The sequence below is a fragment of the Ceratotherium simum genome, chromosome 12 (assembly GCF_057802395.1).
Source record: "Ceratotherium simum simum isolate JZ-2026a chromosome 12, ASM5780239v1, whole genome shotgun sequence".
NCBI classification, from domain to species: Eukaryota; Metazoa; Chordata; class Mammalia; order Perissodactyla; family Rhinocerotidae; genus Ceratotherium; species Ceratotherium simum.
The window spans coordinates 4,792,726-4,817,212 of NC_141911.1; the positions used below are offsets into that span (position 1 = coordinate 4,792,726).

Sequence of the window (24,487 nt, forward strand, 5' to 3'; positions counted from 1 at the left end):
AACTTTTAAAGAATGCTAAGATAAGCCTTTTTCTTAATAATAATTTATTAGTAAAGACCAAGAATAATTTATTAAATTTAAATTTAAATTTTAGGTATATTAAATCAGACTTTACATGCATAGTTCTCACACATGCTTCCTTAATATGGTCTTAAAATATTTAAGGGTTTCTTCTTTTAGAGAAGTTCTCATAGTAAACTATCCATTTTCATTTAACAAATAGTTAATGAACACCCAGTATGCCAGGTTCTGAGTATTAAATATATATATTCCAATATACATATATATGTTAGTTAGCAGAGCAAAGTAGAGTTAGGGTATTCTCTAAGACAGAACAGGAAAAACAAAGGCAGCTTTTGGAAAAACATGTTGAGGAGTCTACGTATCTTGAAGGCAATGTGAGTTTTAAGCAGCTGAGTAGAGTGAGGATATGGATGTGTACACCCAGAGCTAGCAAGTTGAAAGGGAAAGAACACAAATGTCTGAATCCTGGGGACACTAACTATTTACTAAAGGTTTGGAAATAAGAGTGCAAAGATTCCATACCTATGCTCTCCGTTACCCCCAGGGGTGGAAATCACTGATTGATAAAGTACTTTATTCCTATGATCCCTAAGATAGGCTCAGAATCTTTCTCAACTGTGTATTTTAGGCAAGCATCACCAATTGATCAATGGGGATTCTGGTGTGAAAACATATTTGCCATCCAGAATTTAAGGAGATGGTCAAAAAGAGAAACCTGTGCGCAGTAAAACATTGGGAGTCTATAGGGTAATAGAAACCAAGGTGATAAGAAGTTTCTTGAAAGAGAAAATAATCACTATTAAATATGAACAAGATGACCAGTAAGATGAGGAAAAAGTGTACAATGGGTTTGATAACTAAGAGGACATTTATGGGTCTATCAAGAATACTTTCAACGGAATAGCAGCTGTTAAACCAATGAGTAGTGTGGATGAAGGAGTAGGTGGGAGATGAGAATTGAAGAAATTCTAATATTATGTCTTTGAGGTATTTAGATATTTAAGACAACAGGAGAGCAGTGGAATGATAAATAGAGGATACTTGCAGGGTTCAGAAAAGGCATGTTTTTTAAAATTTTTATTATGAAAGAAACTCGACCATTTGCATTTATCCCTACAGGATACTTTATGTTATTATTAAGTGTATTTTAGCAGGTCTAAATTGATAATGCTGCGAACAAGGTCTTGAGGGCACAAATAGGGAATCCATTTGTAAGAAGAGAACAAAAGACAGAATAGGAACAGGAAAGTCTGCTTTATCTTCTTAGTCGTTCCCTAGAGAGAAGGGGGAGCCAAAATTTCCTGCCCCCTCCATCCATCTCTGGCTCCAGGGTGATCCTTGATTATATGTTCCTTAGTTTGTGACCACCATGGACAGAGGAGAGCTGATAAGGTTGCTGTTTTTCCCAACATAATGGCTGCTGTGGAGTTTTAATAAGTTTTCTCTCATCAACATGATAAATATGGATTCTAAAGAACACTGATCAGTTGGTTTAACAAAACAATGTAATATAATATAATGTAATGTGAAAAGGGGACAAAGATATAAAGAAAACCATAAAGTAGTGCTAAGCTGAAGCATGTCTTTTTTTTTTTTAATTTTTTTTATTGCAGTAACATTGGTTTATAACATCGTATAAATTTCAGGTGTACATCGTTATACTTCTATTTCTGCAAAGATTACATTATGTTCACCACCCAAATACTAATTACAACCAATCACTGCACACATGTGCCGAATTATCCCTTTCACCCTCCTCCCTCCCCCCGTCCCCTCTGGTAACCACCAATCCAATCTCTGTCTTTGTGTGTTTGTTTATTGTTGTTATTATCTACTACTTAATGAAGGAAATCATACAGTATTTGACCTTCACCCTCTGACTTATTTCACTTTGCATAATACCCTCAAAGTCCATCCCTGTTGTCACAGAAGCATGTCTTTAGAAACTGCTGTATCTAGTTATTTTATGTAAAAAATGTATTTCTGCATAAGTTGCCCAGGTTTTTAGCTGATTGGAAAGAATGCTAATTTTTTTCTTTAAAATATCTCATAATGGGTAAAGTGTTTTGAGTTTTTATTCAACTCCTATTATTAATGAATTTTGATCTGATATTTATATTTCCAGTATCGCAGGAATAATCATCCTCACATTAAACTAAGGAACCGAATTTGGGGAATGGTCAATTTTGTCAACATGGTAAGATTTGATACAGTTTGAATCAAGATAAAAATACAAATGGAAAGAACCTTTTAGGATAGATATCTGCTGGATTTTTGTGGTAATCCTGATATTGAGACAGCCCAAAACACAAAAATTTACTAATGAGCAAACATGCATTGAAAAAGTCACAGCAACAAATGAACAACAGCTCTGAGTTTTTGATTTTCTAAATAAATGACATTTAATATTTAAGTTTCAAATGTTGGTCACTGATCAAAAAATTTATAAAACAATGTACAAAGAGTTGAATACCCATCATGCTTAAATTAAATCCGCTATTTTAAATCACTATTCCATGACCTTGCATAGCAAAATGATTTTAAAGCTATAATTTATTGTGCATATTTTAACACAGAAATTAGGGGAAATGTTTTGGCAAAATGCACTAAAATGATTAATTTGTCTAAAATAGAATTAAATATCAACTTTTTCTAAAAAGCAGTACTGTGAACTTTACACACCCTTATGTTGACTTCTCCTAAGTCACCCAGCTATGTTACTAGATAAAGAGGGCCTGTAAGGAATAGCCCCACTAGGTCAGTGGTTGCTCATTCACCAATTGAAGGACATTTGATGTGTTTCTAGTTTTTTACTATAATGAATACGATTTTTTTAAACATTTGTATACAGGTGTATGTGCAAACGTAAATTTTCATTTATTTTTTGTAAATGACTAACAAGTAGGAATATTTGGTCATATGGTAAGTGTATGGCTTCTTTAACTGGTTCTCACAAATTTTGATTTATATTTTTAAAAAATATTTCTAGTACCTCTTATGATTTCCTCTTTGATTCAGTGGTTAGATATGTGTGTTATTTAATTTCCAAATACTTGGGAATTTTAAATATATTTTTATGTTATTGATTTATAATTTTAATTCTATTAGAATTAGAGAATATGTTTTGTTTGATTTAAATTCTTTTAAATTTTTTAAAGTTTGTTTTATGGCTCAGAATCTGGTCTAGCAGATAATGTTCATGTGTACTTGAAAAAAAGAACAACATTCTGCTATTGCTGATCAGAGTTTTCTGTAAATATCAGTTATGTCAAGTGGGTTGATAACGTTTTTCAGGTCTTCTGTTCTTGAATGATTATCTTTCCACTTTTTCTAACAATTACTAAGATAAGAATATTGCAAATTCCAATTGTGATGGTGAATTTGTCTCTCTCTCCTTTCAGTGCTATCTGCTATTTCTTCATGTATTTTGAAGCTCTGTTGTTAGATGAAACCTCCTTTAGGATTAATTGTCTTCTTGGTGAATTGACCCTTTTTATAGTCATGTAATGTCCTTTTTTTAACCCTGAAAATATTCTTTGTTGCTAAGCCTACTTTGTGTGGTATTAATATAGTCACTCCAACTTTCTTTTGATTAGTATTTGAAAAATGTATCTTTTGCTATCCTTTTACTTTTCACTTATATTATATTTATATATATTATATATATACATATATGTATATGTATAATATGTATATATATTAATATATATAAATATTATATATTTATATAAATATAAATATCTTTATATTTATATTGGATTTCTTGTAGACAGTATCGTTTTCTTTTTTTTTTTTTTTTTAAAGATTTTATTTATTCACTTTTTTCCCCCCAAAGCCCCAGCAGACAGTTGCATGTCATAGGTTCACATCCTTCTAGTTGCTGTACGTGGGACTCAGCCTCGCGCTGGACGGAGAAGCGGTGCCCCGGGGCGCGCCCGGGATCCGAACCCGGGCCGCCAGCATCAGAGCGCGCGCACTTAACCGCTAAGCCACGGAGCCGGCCCAGTATCGTTTTCTTTAGCAAACTTGACAATCTCTGTCTCTTAATTACTGTGTTTAGACTATTTACATTTAATATAATTATTGATATGGTTGGATCAAAATCTATCATTTTGCTAGATGTTTCCTCTTATTTCACTTTTTTTTGTTGTTCTTGAGGAAGACCAGCCCTGAGCTAACATCCAATGCCAATCCTCCTATTTTTTGCTGAGTAGGACAGGCCCTGGGTTAACATCCATGCCCATCTTCCTCTACTTTATATGGGATGCCACCACAGCATGGCCTAACAAGCGGTGTGTCAGTGTGTGCCTGGGATCCAAACCAGTGAACCCTGGGCCACTGCATCAGAGCGCGTGCACTTAACCTCTTGCACCACTGGGCCGGGCCCTGTTCTTTGTTTTTTTTAATACTTTGTTCTGCTGCTTTGGGATTATTTTTCACAACTCCATTTTATCTCCACCATTGTCTCTTTAAAAATACTTTCAGTGCTTAACCATGGATTTATAATATATATGTTTAATAAAACATAGTCTACCTTCAAATAATATCATACCATTATGCATATAGTAGAATGTAGTCCAATTTGTCTCATCCCCCTTTGGTGTTAATATTTTCATCCATTTTTTAAATAGATTTTATTGATTAGAACAGTTTTGTATTTACAGAAAAATCAGGAATCATGTATCATGAACTTAGTTTCCCCTATATTTAATATTTTTGGTTTGTATGGTACATTTATAACCATTAATGAAGTAATATCGAAACATTATTATCAACTAAATTTAAATAATTCATTACATTATTAAGATTTCCTTAGTTTTTAACAAACGTCCTTTTTCTGTTTCAGAATCCCGTCTACCATACCACATTATATCTAGCTTTCATGTCTCCAAGGGCTTACCTTGACTGTGACAGTTTCTTAGACTTTCCTTATTCTTGATGACCCTAAGTTTTTAAGAGTACTGGTCAGGCATTTTGTAGAATGTCCTTGTATTGGAATTGGTCTAATTTATTTTAAAGAGCCATTTTCATCACAGTGTATTACTGTAGATGTGGATATTGATCACCTGGATGAGGTAGTGTTTGTTAGGTTTCTCTATGGCAAAGTCACTCATTTTTTATCCCTTTTCATACTTTATTATTAGGAAGAAAGTGTCTATACACAGTTCACAGTTACAGAGCGGGGAGTTATGCTTCTTCTCCTTGAAAGTACACTACCTACAAAAATTAGCTGGAATTCTTCTACACAGGAGATTTATCACTTTTCCCCCATTTATTCATTCAATCATTTATATCAGTATGGACTCACGGGTATTTTTTTTTTTTTGTATTTTGAATTGCAATCTAATATTACTTTATTTTGTTGGTCAAATTGTTTCAGCTTTGACGATTGGGCAATCTTTTAGTTAATTGGTGTGTCCCTTTAACATACTCCAGCAATGTGTGTGTGTATGTGTGTGTGTATGCGTTTCTTTTTTAGAACTTCCTTATTTTCTGGAACTATGAGATGCTCCAGGCTCATCTGGTGTATTTCCTGCCCCAGTCCTAGAATCAGCCATTTCTCCAAGAAGCCCAGGTTCTTTTATTGGAGAATGATATTAGGAAGCAAGATCCAGGCACTAGATGTCCTAGATGCTATTTGGGGTTATCAGACATTTTACTTTGATGCAACCTATGAATCCACAATACATTGCTATAATTTTTGCTTTAGAAAATAAATTGTCTTTTAGAGCAATTAAACATCAGAAAAAAGCACATATTTAATATTCATCATTATTTTATCTATTTCCAGAGATCTTTATTGTTTTGTGTGTGTAGCTTGCATTTCCTTCTAGTATCATGTTACTTCTGTCTGAAGATTCCTTTACCATTTCTTGTAGTGCATTGCCACTACATATGAATTCTCTCAGTTTTGTTTGTCTAAAGAAATCTTTATTTCTCCTTCATTTTTTTTTTGTAAGGAAGATTAGCCCTGAGCTAACATCCATTGCCAATCCTCCTCTTTTTGCTGAGGATGATTGGCCCTGGGCTAACATCTGTGCCCATCTTCCTCTACTTTATATGGGATGCCACCACAGCATGGCTTGATAAGTGGTGCATAGATCCGCACCTGGGATCTGAACCTGTGAACCCTGGGCCCCTGAAGCAGAGTGCACAAACTTACCACTACGCCAGCAGGCCAGCCCACTCTCCTTCATTTTTTGAAAGGTATTTTTGCTAGGTATAAAATTCTGAGTTGATAGTTTTTTCTTTTGTTTTCCTTTTAGCATTTTAGAGATATTACTCCATTTTCTCTTGTCTTGAATTAGAATATTTTCTGACAAAAAGTTTTCTTTAATTCTTATCTTTATTCTCCTGTATGTGGGGTCTGTGTGTGTTTGTGTGTGCATGCATGCATGTGTTGGGTATTTATATTGCTTAGGATTCTCTGAGTTTACAGGATCTGTGATTTAATGATTTTTATTAGTTTTAAAAGTTCTTGGCCATGATCTCTTCAAATATTTCTTCTACCTTATTATCTCTCTCTCTTCTCCTTCTGGGATTCCAGTTATATGTATGTTAGACCCTGTGATTTTCCTACAGCTTTGGATTTTCTCTTTGGTGTTTCATTCTTTTAACTTTTTGTGTTTCAGTTTAGGTAATTACTATTGAACCAACTTTAGTTTTACTGATTCTTTCTTAACCTTGTTTAGCCTACAGATATGCTTATCAAATCCAATCTTTTATCTCTGCTACTATATATTTTTCTATCATTTCTATTCACTCTCTCTTAGAGTTTCCATCTCTGCTGAAATTCCTCATCTCTTCAAGCATATTTTTTACTATGTTAGATTCTTATTGCTGCACAGCAAATCACCACAAAGCTAGCAGCTTAAAACAAACATCCATTTATTATGTCACAATTTTTATAGCCCAGCAGCGTGGGTACAGCATAACTGGGGTCTCTACTCAGAATCTCACAATACTGAAATCAGAGTTGGGGTCTCAGCTTATTTATGTTGTTGGCAGCATTCAGTTCCATGCAGTTGTAACATTGAGGTCCTCAAATATTTGCTGCATTAGCTGGGGACCATCTCAGTTTCTAAAGGTGCTGACAATTCCTTGCCATGTAATCCTCTTATGGGCCCTCCTACAACGTGGTAGCCTAGTTCTTTAGGCTAGCAGGAGAATCTCTGCTGCTTCAAATTTTTCACTTTAAAGGATTAAGTTTGGTCTACCCACAATAAAGTCACTTTTGATTAACTCAGAACCCACTGATCTAGTTAAATTTGCAAAATCCTTTTACCTTTGTCATATAGCATAGCCTAATTTTAGTAGTGAAATCCATCATATTCAGAGTCCTAACCACATTGAGAGTGAGGCAATTATACCAGGTGTATTTACCAGAGGGGCAGGAATCCTTGGACACCATCTTAGAATTCTGCCTACCACATCCATATTTTCCACTAGAGCTTTAGCATATTAATAAGTATTATTTTAAATTTCCTGTAAGATAATTTCAACATTTGGATTACGTCTGAGTCTAATTTTGTTGATTCATCTCTCAAACAAGGGACTGTTTTTCCTTGCTCTGTGTGAGTTCTTTAATGTTTTATTGGATACTGAACATTATGTGTAGGATAGTAGAGATGGAGGAAATTGTATTTATGCCTGGAGATGTACACTTCTTCTCTTGATAGGCCATTAACATGTGGGATTGAATCAATCTTGTCAGAAATTGAGCTGGTTTGGGGTGTTGTTATTGCTATTGTTACCTACAGTGCATGACCAGCTTCAAATTCCTTTAGTGTCACCTTCTTTAGGGAATAGGTCTTGAACTGTTGGAGAGATTGTTCCTGCTTCACTCTTAGCTTCAGGCCTACATCAAGGGCCAGTGCTCAAAGAAGTTCTCCGTCCTCATTCTTATCTTTTCTTCAGTAGTAATCTATTTTTGTTTGTTATTCAGTGATTGCTAGCCTAAATATGGGACTCAGAGCTTCTTCTCTTGTCCTGATCTAACTTCAATCTTAGGAAAGCCCTGCCCATGTGTCTTTGGGTAGATATTTCTTAGTGTTCATGCTTCTCCTGCATTGGTAGGAGACCTCAAATGGTCTGGCCTCAGGACAGTTTCCTGCTTCCCCTCCAGGGGTAAAAGCTTTTTACTTCTCTCTTCTTTCAGCCACAATAGGTCTTCATTTGAGCTCTGGGAGTGTAAAAAAAAATTTTTGCTCAAGTTCATACAGCAGCTTAAGGCTTTTGTTCCTCAGGAGAGAAGAGTCTAGTAGGTTTGAAGATGTTCCTAAAGCATCAGTTGCTCCCATCCTTCAGGCCCCTACCACCAAGGGAGGATATCTCCAGTCTCCCACTCTGCCCTCCATCACTATTATGGGAACCCAGAGGAGGTCCGTGGAGAAAGTCTGTGCATGGGTGTGTCTCTGTCTCCCAGAGGGTCCTATGCTTTCATTTCCATTCCATAATTGCCTTTTAGCAATTTCTTAAAAATTTTTGGTGAATTCCACTTACCTGCTTGTGTGGTGTTCAGCATCTCTTTTCCTCATACTCTGCCACTGAGAGATGCTCTAGTCCCATCTCTCCTTGAAGGAGGCTGTCTTTCCTTAGATTTCAGGCTACTTGTTTGCCCTATTACCTCAACTATATTATGGTTTCAAGAAAAGATATGATTTTGTAGATTCCTTGGCTTTTTGTTTCTTTTTTTTTTTTTGTGAGGAAGATTGGCCCTGGGCTAACATCCATGCCCATCCTCCTCTATTTTGTTTGTGGGACACCATCACAGCATGGCTTGATGAGCAGTGCATAGATCCACACCCAGGATCTGAACCTGTGAACCCCGTGCCGCTGTAGCAGAGCACGTGAACTTAACCACTATGCCACTGGGCCAGCCCCTGGCTTTTTTCTTTTTGTCAGGGCAGAAGCAACATTCTTTCCAACTTTGTACATCTTAGCTAGAAGCAGAACTCCTTCCAACTTTAAATCTATGTCTATGGAAATTAAAAATTCTCCCTATGATTTTTCTGAAAGGTAAGAACAATGTGGAGTAGAATGATTGCCTCTTACAGTCACCTCTGCTTTCCCCTGTTTCTTATATCTTGCAATTGTCTTTATCAGTACGCTAACCTTGCTCCAACTATAAGACTCAATCTCTCACCTTGGGTTCCCATCTCCAAAGTAAGTGTAAATGCAAAATTATTGCACATTGTTGAACTTTTACTAAAGATTTTCAGTTTATATTGAGAGATCATACAAAAATAATTTAAAGTAACATGGTCTAAAATCCTTAACCCTTCCCATCATATCACTTCTTATTGGCCCTTTATCTTCCACAGAGCCCATATTCATTATTTCACTGCATCCTCTCTCATTTTGCTTCTATTATGTCTTCACCTCTTTTATCTCAGAAATTTCAAAGTTCTTTCTCTACTATGAAGAGCAAATAAACTTCCCACAACCTTCTAAATATGTATATCCAAACCCATCAAAGCATTCCACAGATAAAACGTGGCTTTATTTTATAGGATATTTTTTCACTAGATGAGAATATATTCATAGAATGACAAATATTGTTTCCGTTTGCACTTGTATCCAGTTTTATGAACATAGATCCTACCCATGAATGTAGAGAGTACAAAGATCCCAGGTTCAAACAATTTTTGCTCTATGGCACCCTACTCATAAGGTATATTTCACAATACAATTGGGGCCAAAATGAATGGACATCACATGCTCCAGTATAGACTTGAGATCATGATTTGACTAAAAGTCTAACTAACTTATGACAGTTTAAAAGAAGCCTAGTTCTCATAGTTATGAAATGACCTTGTTGGGTTATCATGTTAACACATGAAATTCAATATAGTCATACTATTCAGGTTAAGAAAAGTGGAAAATTAACACAAGGGTGTTGTTATAGCAGAAATATTAAACTTCTTAGTAATCAGTTACATTCTCTATTAATATTGTATGAGTGACCTCTCCATTTCTGTTCTTAACTCAGCGTTCATAGTTCATCATTCCTTCTTTCTTTTAACCTACTTTGTACTGACTGTTATGGAATATAAAATTGATATAACAGATAGTTCTTTGTCTTAATATCCTCATAATATTTGCTTAAACTCTGTCTTCTTTTGCACTGGCATCAAAGTATCTATCAACTAGGTGTTTACAAAAGAAGATGGGAATAGGGATGAGAAGGTTTATGGGCTACAACCATTTCTGCCTGCTTTGAGCAATCCCTAATAAGATTTCTTGGACAACAAGGTAGTTCCAAAAATCCAACGAGGAGAACAAACATGGCAGCTAAGCTATTGTTATTTGAAAACCAATATCAACTTTCTAATCTGTCACAGAACCAATTCATAACCAAAGTAGAGAGATGAATAAGAACATTCATTCCACTGTGTGTCACTGTCAGTAAATTCATATTTTCAGGTCAGTTATAATCTCACCACTTTACTAAATTATTTATTCTAGGCATATCCTGAGCCTAGTGCCTGTAAGGCTTATGATACTTCAAGGGGAATCACATGTTTTCAGTCAAGTTTCTTTGTTAGCCATGGCAAGTCACCCAGCATTCTGCATGATTCATCCCACATTCTCATTCAATACAATTGTTTGTAAAATGAGATCTGCACTTTTTGCTTATGTACCTCACACATTAAAATTATTATTTTTTTAGGTGTAAAAGAATATAGTAATGATGAAGGATTCTTCTGAAACTTGCCTTTGTGAAAATTATTTATCCTTTAAACAGATTTATAAAACCTTGGACATTCATGTGACGTTGGTTGGCCTGGAGATGTGGACAAATGGAGATAAAATAGAAGTAGATTCAAATATAGAAAATACCTTATTGCGTTTTTCAGCTTGGCAAGAAATAATCCTTAAAAAAAGGAAGAATTTTGATCATGTTGTATTACTCAGGTATGTAACCGCTCTATTTTCCTGCTTACCTTAGGCGGATTATAAAAAAGAAAACAAAGCAAGTGAACAACAACCAAAATAGTTTTTAAAGCAATTGACTTTTGGATGGAACAGAGGGACAAAATGTTATGTCTAGCTATACAGAAAATTTCCAAATGAACTTTTTAATAATCTTTCTTTCTAATAGTGACTAATACTAAAAAGGAAAAATCTGATATATTCATATTCCTGGGTAGGGTTGAAAATGTCATTAGGTAAGCAAAACACTTTTAGAATCTGTTTACTTCTCTTATCAGCATTCAACACTAACTCCCTTCAGCCTGCCATGCCATGCCATTCCAATACTCCACCAGAACCTACCTTTCTGGGAAAGCACCTCACTGTCTGGACATTTTTCCTCAACAAAGTGTGCTCATCCAGTGACCAGTGCTTCAAGAGCATCTTCTCTACTATTCAAGATGACAGATAACTAATCTTATAAATTAAACCTGACAAGCATTTAATATTCTTAAGTAAAGGTTTGGATTTATCTAGACTATTAGGTCATTAATTCCTAAAAGAAGGGGGGGAGGCATTTTTATCATTTTTGTTATTCAAAATACCTAGCACACTACTCAGCCTGTGGAGAAATAATAAATAATTGTAGAGCTGAATTCACTTCAACCTTGCATTTCACATAGTCCTGTTATCCTAAGAAATGTTAAGTTATGGAAGAATAACTTTGAAGCGATGGAGTTTTAGCATCTCTTCTGATGCCCTTAAAGTCACTGTATAAAAGTGGTACCCACTTTACCTACTTCATCTACCTATAATACCAGTGCTTCTCCTAAGGTCTGCAAACACAACATGCAAATATGCTTTCTAGCATCATCTAAATATTAACTTTGAGTCTGAATTCAGAACTGTGAATCTTCCAAAACCTGTAGTCAAAGGTCAGGTCCAGCCCTTTGGCAGATTGATGAGAGTGAACCAGACCTCCAAAGTAATATCATTTCTGATTTTCATGTCTGGGATGGCCCATAGCACATATCTCCATGGGGATAGTTGTACCTGGCTTGGGCTCTGATATTCATGCATGAGTATACCCGAAAATTATGGGGGGTAATATAAAATATCACCATAACTTTCATAGTGGGCAAGATTAGCCCATTTGCCTATTCCTTGGATATGTGTTTTAAAATAATAAATTAGTCTAGAAATATTTAAATGAGTATAAGTGGAAAACCTTTTACTTCCACAAATGTCTGTTATTCTGAGCAATAGCTTCTCACACCAATAGTATATCTGCAAATAGAGAAATGAGGGGAAAGTGCGGCTAAATGTCTAACTGGGCATTATATTTGGGACTTCTTATGTCTTCAGATTATTGTATGTCTTCCCTTCTGTGTTAAGTGACGAGAGACTATATATGACATTGTCATGGTGTGACCTTTGGTTTTAAGTGACCACAAGCAGAGTCAGAGTCCAGACTGTGCTTCTTCGGGTGCTTCGCCTCCATCGATGGTATTCTCCCGAGATCTCCAGCGTCTAGGAAGATCCGAATTCTAAGTTCCTCCAAGATGCATAGTCAAATCCTGAGACTTTAAAATGTAGAGACTGGAACATTTCCATAGTAGAGAAGGAAAGAGAGCATGTCTTTGATCAAAAGACCTAAAGACTGAAAAGAGTCATTCAGCCTGACCACCTCCTTGTATGTGAATCTCTGTTATACTCAAGTGTGGCCCTCCGGCCCATGGTAGCTCTCCTTAAAGTGGTCCAACTCTAAATGTTCTTGAAAGCTTATCAAATTTGGGTCTTTTTAATATGCACATCTACATCTGTCTTTTTAGGTAATCCAGGCATAGTCCTGTTTTCACACGACAACTCTTTTAAATAACTACTATAGCTATCAAATCCTCTATGAGTTTCTATGGTTGATTAAAAAGTTTTTTTAAATTTTCAACCAAAGCTAATTAATCCTGGTGTTGAATCCATTCACTATATTGCATTTCCTCTGCTGAACACTTTTTATTTATTTTTATCTTTTAAATGGTTTTATCCAAAGTTGAGTGTAGAGTAAAGTCAAGTCAAATGGGACTCTAACATTTTTTTTTGTTTTTTTTAAGAAAGTACTTTTTTAATGATTTTAACTTAAGATTGCATTGACTTTTTCAATGCCTCTAATATGCCACAGGTTTAAAATGAGCTTAATATCAACTAAAGTCATCCTCAATTCCAGAACTTCAGAAAAAAGAAAAGGTACTTTCAGGTGCAAAGGCACTAGCATCGTGGAGGTTCACTGCAATTCAATCTTTGTGTTAATTAAACTACTACCTCCAATTGAAGAGTGTATTTGCATCTTGTTTATAGTGGGAAGTGGCTCTACACACATGCGCAAGGAACTTCTTATCCAGGGGGCATGTGCCTGCCCTATTATTCCTCCAGCATCGTTAAGGTGGGATGTGTTTTATTTATATTACTTAATCAAAAAGCTTGAAATAAATTTCTGCAATTTTTTGTGTCCTATTGAAAGGGACAATTCTGTCATGTATTCCTACCAAGATATGTCATGAGGAAACTGTCACATTTCCTTTACTAAATGAGACGTTTTATAAAAACTATAGATGAATAACGAAGGTAAACTAGAGTTTAAAAGAACATCATATATAATTAACATACAAATATTAGGAAAGCTTTTTTGCATATTAAATATAGTTATTTATGAGGACATGTAAAATACACAAAACTTGATGGCCAATTTAGCAACTGAAGATTATTGTTTTTCTGTTGAAAAGAAAGTGCACAGACCATTTGAAATATCACATCTGCTCAGAAATGCAATTCATTTTCAGAAAGAATAAGACCGTCAAACTGCTGACTCCCCACATTTATCTGATCCTTTCCCAAGTTACTAAGCTTCTAGTAAATGCTGTCCAAGTAATCCTATCTAAGAAATTCTTGAAAACATCAAGATTTGGATTTATTTCCTTTAGTATCTCTGCCTAGTTGTTGCTATCTCAGCCCAGTGTAGTTAGACCTAGAAATTAAAAGCTACAACTTGTTAAAATGACTACATGGCCTATTTATTATATGATTCTTTTTGTGATTATGTCTTTGTCTATGGTATTTTAATAACATAAATTTTGCATAATAGAGTCAATCTAATCTAATATAGGCTATCACTGCACCAATTATGATATTATAGCCCATCCAGGACACATTTTTAACTTCAAATGTGTAAAATGAAATTAACAAATTAGGGGGTATTTCACCTTTACGGTAATCTGATATCCCGCTCCTCTTTGGAAATTAATTTTTTCATTAATATTGAGATTAAAACACGAAATAGAGCTACAATCAGAGGTGACAATCAGCTCTGCCTTGGATTTTATATCACTGACCTTCTGGTTTTCTTCAAAGTAGAAAGTCCCTCCTCATGACTGCAAAGCTTTGTTTTGCGACGTGGGATTATACATTGAAAACATGAACCTCACATATTTTAATTTTTACCACCTTTGAATATCTGGTATATATAAGGCACTCAATAATGTTTATTTTATTGTGTAGAACAATAGTTAATAATTTTTTAGCTATTTGTAAGAATGAGTCTATGTAAATCCAACAATGACTAGTTCTGTGCCACAAAAAAGAACTTTTCAAAATGTTAGAGGTAGAGACACTCAAAAGATCACCTGTCCAACTTCATTATATAATTAAACTGAGGGGCAGGATGGGGAGGTAATTAAGTCCATGGCGTCTTGAATAAGTACTAGTTAACCAGAAGGTTGAAACCAGGTCTCAACCACTAGTTCAAGCATTATGTATTACAGTGTGCTATCTTATAGAAATTTCTAAATGCACATCTTCTTTTGGCATCAGGATCTTTTACCTGACCTAAATGTAGTTGCAAGCAGAATGGCACATCAGCTGGGGCATAACCTTGGGATGCAGCACGATGACTACCCGTGTACCTGTACTTTGGCAAGATGCGTGATGGATAGTGGTATAAGGTGAGGCTCAAGCAATATAGAGAACACATTTACATATTTGGGGAGTGGCTTTTGATTAAAAATTCGTATTGAAGGGATATATTGTTACTATGTGGCATTTTTCCCTAATGTACTCCGAGAGGTCTATTACAAAACCAGATATGGTAAGGAGTTTCCCTTTTGGAACTAAGTCTTATTGGTTGGTAGTGTCTCTCCTAGTGATATGATGAGAAAAATTCTGAAACTTCATCTGAGCATATTGCAAAAATACACGATGATCAGTTAGTAATTATACCAAGGAGCTCAGAAGAGGAATACACTCTACAAATACACTCTACATGCCTTGTTCTATCATCTTTGTTATAAACTACAATTTCCTCCTTCAAATCTTTACTCAAATATCATTCTCAGCAAAACTTTCTCCAGCTACCTGATTCAACTTTTCAATTCTGTCCCCTTACACACATGCCCTGGCATCATTCACCAACTCCCCCTTTGCCTTTTTTCCCCTCCTTAGCACTACTATCTAATGTAGTCTATGTTTTGCACATTTAGCTTATTTATTATTTTACTCCTCTACTAGAATATAAGCTTCATGAGGTCAGGGGCTTTTGTCTGCTTTGTTCACTATTACATCACCACTGTCTAGAAAAGTCCTAGACACATACTAGGTACTCCATAAACAATTACAGAATAAGTGTCCAGCATCCCGCCACCATACTGTGAATTACCTGCAGTCAAGTCCTCAGCCTTACACATCCCTGAACTCCTTCACTTAAGCATATGTGAAGGGGTTACACATAATGCATCGTATATAGTCAGAAAAGTGTTTGCTGATGATGGTCAGTGCTTTTACATATTGATTAAATGATGTAAAGTAGCGGAAGCACCCAAGCACAGTGCTTGGCACAGAGTAAGAACTAGGTAACTGATATGTAATTTTACATTATCCACGTAATTAGTAATATTTTTTCAGGGTCCCGCCATCCCAATGTAATGTATTCAGGACTCTAAAAGTCCATCGGTATCCAACCATTGTGTCAATAATAATGGCAAGGGAGTCAAAAACAAGAGGAAGATGGAAGGGAAGTGAATTTAAGATTTTTTAAACTTTCAATTCTTTTTAGAAGTATATCACATTCCTAGGATATATAAGATGTTATTAAATAAATAGTTTGTTTCAACAAATGTTTATAGAGAGCTACTCTGTGCCAGGCATTGTGTTAACTAGTGCTTATTTTTTTAAAAATTGAACACGATACAGTCCCTGCATTGAGAAGCTTGTAATCTTGCATGATAATAAACAAATGTATAGATTATTTCAAGAGAAATAAATAAAAAGTGATATGTGAGCAGCAAGCACAATCAGTCTTAAACTGTGGGGATTTTCTGGAGGATATATAGTCAGATTATTTTCACTAAAATAGCATGTGTTGGGTGTGTTTCAATAAGACATTTTCTATAATAAAAAGCCCAGTTGTTACTCTGCTATAACATTAAGACAGGAGTAAGAGAAGTAAACAGACTTTTGGAGTTCACCATTTGTATTTATTTCTAAATTCTTCACAAAACTTACACGGCTGCTCTACTACTCTGTATTGATATGAGCGATCTTTATTTTTAACTTGTCCTACCTCTAGCGTTCCTGCACTGAAATTCAGTAAATGCAGCAGAAGCCAGTACCTGCAATACCTGAAGGACCATAAGCCAACGTGCATGTTCAATATTCCACTTTCTGATAAGTTAAGTGATTTCCCATATTGTGGAAACAAGATGCTGGATGAGGGAGAAGAGTGTGATTGTGGCCCTGTTCAGGTATTTGCAAATGATGTTGTCTTTAAATTACAAAGTTTACGCTCAGCTGTAACCTAGAAGCGATATAGCTATTACTCAACCAGAGTATTCCTTGTAAAGCTTTAAAAACTGTGCTTTCTTTTTTCTCACTGGAAAACAAGCTGTTGGAGCAGCCTCTTGCAAGGCTTCTTACCAAGTCATGAATCACATATAATGATCTTGCTGGCGGTTCGCAGTATCGCATTTGCCTGGTTTATGTGTTAATTGGCTCTTCTTATGAGAAAAGCCCATCGGTGTCATTAAATCTGATCTCTCATGCGCAGTAGGAATCTGTTCTACAGAATCCTTCACAGTCAATCAATTGAGTTTATTTCAGGGCCTTATAAGGCTAGACTATATCCTAGTTGGACAGTTCATGTTAGTAGAAAACTCAGTCTTAGTAGAGCAGAAAACTTCTAGACTTTCACATGTTTATTGCAGTCTTGGTCTCTGGAACATTTAGAGTAAACATTTGAAGCAAATTTTAAAGTAATTCTTAATCCGCTTTTCTCCAACATAGAAGCTATTTCAAGAGCTCATCATATAGGTATGAGTCCTAGACAACTACATCTCAAATCATCAAGTGTATATAAATCACTTGGGGATGTTGTTAAAATATGGATTCTGATTCAGTAGGTCTGAGCTGGGGCTGAGATCCTTCATTCCTACCAACCTGCAAGGTTATGCTGATGCTGCTGGTCCAAGGACCACATTTTTGAGTATCTACGCTCTAGACACTGCACAATTCAAAAGAAGTCTAATAAGATGGCAATTAAGAGACTCCATGATCAGAGTGGGGACAGTGACATGTCCAGAGATTACAACATCTAGTCTTCAAATGTCTCAGATTAAATGTGAGAAGAGGCTCTTAACTTTGGAAATTGGTGTTTTTTGCCCATGCACATTCTTTGGAATGGTTCTACAGTTTTATTCTAACACATGAAGTACCTCGTATGACAGGATGCAGACAATTTTTTTGCAGTGTTAATTTTGTTTGAGCAGATAGGGCCTAAGTGTCCATTCTGCTATTATTATTTAACAATGCGTTAAAAAGCCAAAGACCAATCTGAAATAGTTGGCACCTTGAGAAAAATGTAAAATCAGATCTTCAGAAGTTGTATTATTTCACATCAAACCTTTAGTATAGAGAAGCAGCAGGACCCTTCCAGAGAACAGAAGTCTTCAGGAGAACAGAAGGTCACAAACTTTGGACTTCGTATGCTGCCAGTGGGGATTCATTAGCCGTGGAGTACTGAACAGCCACACAGGAAGGAAACAAAGTAAAAGTCCCAAACACCAATTGCAAGCAATAAGCTTTATATATATATCATAGCCAAGGATCATGCATTTGTGTTTAACTCTGAAAGACAGGAAATTCTAAATTATACAGAAGCTCAACTAATTAATTCTGCCAACAGAAGCCAAACTATGAACCAATTCCTGATCTTTAATTTTTGATTACTGCCAGGAGTGCACTAATCCTTGCTGTGATGCAGACAAATGCTTGTTGAAGCCAGGATTTAGTTGTGCAGAAGGAGAATGCTGTGAATCTTGTCAGGTAAGAGCCTTTGCTAGGACCGGATTTCTCTGTTTTCAGTTTATTAAGTGTACTTATGACCAAAGAGTTGTCAGATCACTGAATGACCTTTTGTCACTAATCCCAGACTCGGGCTAGATTTTCTCACATCCAGTAGAACCTCTTCTGAGATGCTCTGACATCTAAGCACTGGGCAGTGCTATGGTCTGGGGAGTGGAGTAGTGGGTAAGCAGTGGTTGGTCTTTTAGAAGTAGAGTTATATGACTAACACTCTTTTTGCTCCTTTGTAAACCATTACCAGCATATTAACCTCAGCTGGGGGTAGGGGGGAACTGGCATCCCAACAACAGGGAACTGAAAGGGAAAAGGATTATACTGGAATTAGAAAGTGATAGTGACTAGTATATGGAGGTATAGTCCTAGGAAAGACAACCAGAAGCCCAAATGGCTTTGTCCAAGGGTTTAGTGACACTTCTTTCACCCCACACCCTAGATTGTGAACTCATGAAGGAAAGGAAGCATGTCTTATTCATTTTCAGATGCTTCCAGAATCCAGCACAATTAAATGCATATTGAATGGCTGAATAAGAGACTATTTCCATGCAGTTCCCTTGAGCAATGAAAGCCAGGGTATTTTTCTAGTTTTTATAGAGAGATCTCATTTCTTGGGGGTAGAGATCGCTCATTATAGATAGGCAGGGGTTCCAAGTTGTATAAAGGGGTGGGAGGAAAGGGAAGTACTGGAGCAAGGGATGAAGAAGACAAGACAAACAGAGCACTTGTCCGTTTCTCCATTTTGTGTCCATTCCAACGCTGTCCGATGCTCTTCCAATACCAAATTTCAAAAATACCGTCTTGTCATTCCTAAAATTACATAAAAGCCAAGGCATTTACAAGTGATAATAGTTCTCAGTAGAATGGAGAAGGAAGTCATGATCCATCCTTAAAACCTTTTTTAGGTAAATTAAATGGGTGGCCCTTCCTCCTACTTGCTGAATCTTGCCTAGCTAAATGTGTCCGGGATTCAGTCTGTTTTTCTTCAACAGATGAAAAAAGCAGGGTCTGTATGCAGACCAGCAAAAGATGAATGTGATTTTCCTGAACTGTGTACTGGCCACTCTTCTGGGTGTCCTAAGGACCAATTTCAAGTAAACGGATTTCCTTGCAAGAATGAAAAAGGCTACTGCTTCATGGGGAAATGTCCCACGCGGGATGATCAGTGCTCTGAATTGTTTGATGATGGTGAGAGACAATTACAGTGAATGACGATAAAGATAATAGCCATTATGTCTACGTCACTGTCCTGTAGGAATTTGGGGGCAAGACTGAAGATAATGCCATTCCTTGCATTCTTCCAAAATATTACCTAGCATCTCTCTGGATATTCTCTTTAATATTAAGTGATATTACCGCTAATATTCATTGACTAGCTCAGTATGTGGGTTAAGGTATCTTTGCTACTTTTTTACATCCATTCTCCTTCCTAAAATATCCTTCTGAGGCAATGGGATAGTTTTTTTAATTATTTATTTATTTCTCCTATCGTGCTTCACCACTACATGATACTGAAATTTCAACTGTGTTAGAAAAGTAAGGTATTTTATGATTCATAATATTTATGCTTTCATTGGTTTACTTTTATCATACCATTTTGGATCCCAGAGTCAAAAGACAGTCCTGATATCTGCTACACGATGAATAAAAAAGGAAATAAATTTGGATACTGCAAAAACAAGGAAAATGGATTAATACCCTGTGAAGAGAAGTAAGTGCCTTGTAAAGAAAAGTAAGTGCTCTCTAAGAGCGTTTTGCAAAATCAAAACAGCTCTTATTCTGACAGCTGCTAACCTCTTTTTACTGAGGAGATAGGAAGAGAGAGAGCATACATCCCTGGCAGTGTTAACTGGCATTCATGCACTGTATGTATTAGCTGGAGGTCATGGAATATATGGAGGAAAGAAGGAAAAGATTTAAGATTCTTAGGAAAGAAAGGGAGAAAAAGAACCTGCAAAAAGAAAAAAAGGCGCAAACAGGAGGATAGGATAAATAAGTAGAAAAGGTGAAAAAAGGAAGACAGGAGGAAAGAAGTGAAGCCAAAAAAAAAAAAAAAGAAAAGTAGAAGTTGAAATTGGGAGAATGGGAGAATTGGAAGTTAGATCTGATCTTACAAAGCATGAGCTGAGACATACTCCCAGACTTGTTACTGACATTTGGCAAGGTTTTTGTGTGTCAAAAAACAGGATTGGAATTCAAAACAACAACAAAAACCTATGGTCAAGTTCAACTTTGCTACTAAATATATTAGGTGAAAATGGGCAGTCACCTAACTTTCTTACATCCAATTGCTGTCTAATCCATAAAATGGGGGTTATAGTAATAGTAATCTCATAGGTTTGTTGTGAGAATCAACTGATGTGTTCTATACAAGAAAGAATATGAAAGAAATCTTACTGTCCTGATTAAAGTTTTGCTAATTTGTACTACTAATAAGAAATATTCTTCTGTAAACTTGACCTAATATTGATTTGTGAGAATCACAGAGATATCATAAAGTAATATGATCATTTTACATCTTTATCTACTCATCTCAGTGCCCGGGGTCAGGATTTCGATGGTCCAACAGTTTACCCTGACTCTCCTGACCCTTCTGCAGCCTCCTGACAAGACTGGGAGTAGAAAAAGTGACCAGGCCACTTCACTGGCAGCCTAGTCTCTCAAGTTCTATTTCTGGTTCCGAGTCTGAGAATACTCTTCTTTTCCTTCAGAGATATCAAATGCGGCAAGATATACTGCACTGGAGGGAAGCACTCATCTCTCCTTGGAGAAGAAAAGATCTATCACCTTAGAAAAGCTCCAAAGCAGAATGTCACCGCTGAATGCAAAACCTTTTTTTTATATCACAATTCTAAAGATTTTGGCCTCGTTGCTCCTGGAACAAAATGTGGAGATGAAATGGTAAGATGAAAACCCTTCATTTTATTAAAACTTTTTGGTTCAACCACTTTAAAACATCATTGGATCCCATAATTGGTTCCATAAGGCCTATATATGGGAAAGCAGAAAAAAATCGACAATGTTTTTTTTATTGAGCAGAGTAGCAATAACACTTTAATACATATTCATTTTGCCTAATCTTTGTTATACAAAATGATATGTAAATGTTATAAATGTGCTTAATTGTTATTTTACCATAGACATCTAATGAAATTATAGGCACAATTTTTCAAATTAATTTGACTATGAAGTACCTATACATTCTTCATTTATTTTTCATTCAGACATATTTACTGGGCACATATTATGGTGCCAGTAACTGTGCTCAACACAGACGATGTAAAGATGAGTGCTCTTGAAAATTTCATGGATTAAATTAAATATATCATTACAATCCAACATAAGTGTTTTTATAGTGGTGTGACCAATGTGCATTTGAGTCCAAAGCAGAAAGTAACTGACTTTATTATAGAACATGGAATGGCACCGTATGATGCCATTAAATGAGTGTTTCATTCAGCTTTGACTTATTGAACAACATTTCTCAACACACAGAAAATTGAGAAGAGACCGTTTAGAAAGAAATACTTCCACAAGATGCAAAGGTACAAAGGATATGGCATAGTCAGTTAACTGACAATTTTAGTGTGACTGAAGCTTTGGGTGAAATGGCCAAAAAATGAAGTTGAACAGGTAGAATGAGGCCAGATTGGAAAGAGTTTATCATTTCAAGATAAAAACTTGAGAATGTGTACTAAAAACTATAGCCAGCTCATCAAAGTTTATAAACACAAGAATATATGGAAAACATATATTTTATTAAAAATTTAGCTATTTTGAAATTGAATCATTTCTCTCTGTGGATGTGACTTCCTCTCTTTCTCTATGCCACCACTCACAAATATTACTGTCATTCACATAATGTGATAGAGAAATAAATTGGAAAAGAAAAGTTGAGAATGTAAAAACAGAAATTAGAATTTAATAATTTAACAGAGACCTATATTTCAAGTCCATATACTTAACTATGCAGTTTCTCATTAAAATGACTAAATAAATATCACAATGGTGAGGAACCTCTATTTGTGAAAATTTAGGTATGTATCTAATCAGATGCTAGAAAGTTCAAGGACTTTCAATAAGATAGAGTGTATGAGGCATCAGGTTGAAGAAAACACCAAACAATTTTCTATTCACTTCAGTAAGGAAAATCAGCCAGAGGTACAAAGCAAAAGTATGACATCCCCTCCAGAGATCCCTATTAAGAGTGGCAGGGACTGAACAAAGGGGTTGATAGGGGAGTAGTTGTTAAGGAACACATCTTGATCTTATAAGTACATTGTGACCATGTGCCACCACATAGAGTGCCTATTCTTTCAAGAGAAGTCTTAGTACAGAAGCATACCAATCACAATGGTGCCAATTATTGAATCAATTCATAATGAGGAAATTCGCACATAGCAAATGACAGTCTACAGGGTATCACAAAGACACTAGTTACAGAATTTTTCATTTAATTTTTTACAATGAGATACTACTTTTAGACATGAGGAACTTAAAATGCATAAAAAGCATTCTAGTTTCTCTTAGTAGTTATTCTATCTGGGTAAATTTTAATTTGGCATAGGAAAAGAAGGCAAACATATTTCATTCCCCTGGGTGCCCTTTTTCTTAGTTATTCTACAAAATATGCAACACAGACAAGAAAAAGAAAAGAAAAGAAAAGAAAAAGAAAGAAAAGAGAAAGGAAGAGAGGAGAAGGACACTAAAGTAGAGAGGGAAGAGGAGTAGAGGAGAGGAGGGAAGGTACGGAGGAAATTAGTTAATCCATTCTCTGGCGCAGAGGAATTGCTGCAAAACTGTCTCTGTAGTTATCTCTTTATTAAACATACGAAATGGCAAAATCAAAATATGAAACCCCTCAATATTTCCCTTTAGTTGAGCCTGAAATACTTGAAGAGAGACCTACACGGGTTTTAAAACAACGTCTCCCAGTGTTTAATCCTGTATATAGAAAATCCATTCTATAAGGATAAGCAAAGAGGGTAAACAAAAACAGACATAAAAGAACTCAACAGCAGGGCCAGCCCAGTGGTGTAGTGGTTAAACTCAGCATGCTTCACTTCAGTGGCCCAGGTTTGTGGGTTCGGATCCCTGGTGTGGGCCTACACCACTCATCAAGCCATGCTGTGGAGTCATCCCACATACAAAATAGAGAAATATGGGCACAGATGTTAGCTCAGGGCCAGTCTTCCTAACCAAAAAAAAAAAAGAACTCAACAATGTGAAGAAAGGAGACCAATCTGAGGAATCATAGATGATAGTGCCCTATGAAACATATGTACATTAAAAAAGAGGAACATCCTTTAGAAAAAAGTTAAATTTATATTTTAATAATATTTAAAAAGATTGTTTCTATAAAAAAATGACATAATTTGAAAACAAGAAGCACTGTCTTCAAAGCACAAAATAAATCATGATTGCTGGCTTATATGTAATTAAGGCAGTAAATCATGGAATAGATACTATAAAAAATAACAAATTAGAAGCTAAACTTCTTAACACAGAAGATAAAGGAATTTTTTAAAAATAGAAGAAAGTGAATAAAATCTGAAAAAATAGCCCTAAGAAATCTGATACAGGTTTAATAGGAATTCTACATAAAGAAAATAGAATAGAGGTAAAAATATAGTTAAAGAAATAATAACGAAAAATGTCACTGAGCTGAGGGATGTATACAACAAAAACAGTACCAGGAAAAATTCATAGAAAGAGATGAGCATTTGGATTTACCTTCACACCATGAAGTCAACAATAAAGATAATGTTCTGTAAGCACAAAAGGCAAGTATCATCTTTCAACAGGAAAATTATCAGGTTATTATCATATTTACCTCCAACAAGAAATACTAGAAGATAATGGAGCAAAATCTAGAGAGCTTTAGAGAACAGAAGTATTGGGACCTTAAAACCATACATACAGCCAAGTTATTATTCAGACATTAAATCAATAGAATGACACCCTCATATACCTTATGACTAAGAAAATACACAGTAAACTAGATAGCATTTATTTTCTGGAGAGAAAAATAGTCAAGAAAGTACTCCAGCAAACTGGGAAATGAATTTAAATTAAAAAGTTAAAATGAGAAGATAAGATATTAAAGAAATACTTGAAGCAACAAAATCTATAATACTTTAGAGTAAATTCTAGT

The 24,487-nt window shown here is 35.6% G+C and overlaps 1 protein-coding gene across 1 annotated transcript in view; it reads left to right on the top strand.

Annotated features, from left to right (window-relative positions):
* Positions 1-24,487, top strand: part of ADAM7 (ADAM metallopeptidase domain 7) — a 69,412-nt gene that overhangs the window by 26,287 nt on the left and 18,638 nt on the right. Inside the window, exons 8-16 of the mRNA XM_014789840.2 lie at positions 2,150-2,221; positions 10,772-10,941; positions 13,291-13,375; positions 14,800-14,930; positions 16,550-16,724; positions 18,211-18,300; positions 19,326-19,521; positions 19,942-20,044; positions 21,045-21,234. Of these exons, the coding sequence (XP_014645326.2) occupies positions 2,150-2,221; positions 10,772-10,941; positions 13,291-13,375; positions 14,800-14,930; positions 16,550-16,724; positions 18,211-18,300; positions 19,326-19,521; positions 19,942-20,044; positions 21,045-21,234 (1,212 nt within the window). The remainder of the gene's footprint in view (positions 1-2,149; positions 2,222-10,771; positions 10,942-13,290; positions 13,376-14,799; positions 14,931-16,549; positions 16,725-18,210; positions 18,301-19,325; positions 19,522-19,941; positions 20,045-21,044; positions 21,235-24,487) is intronic.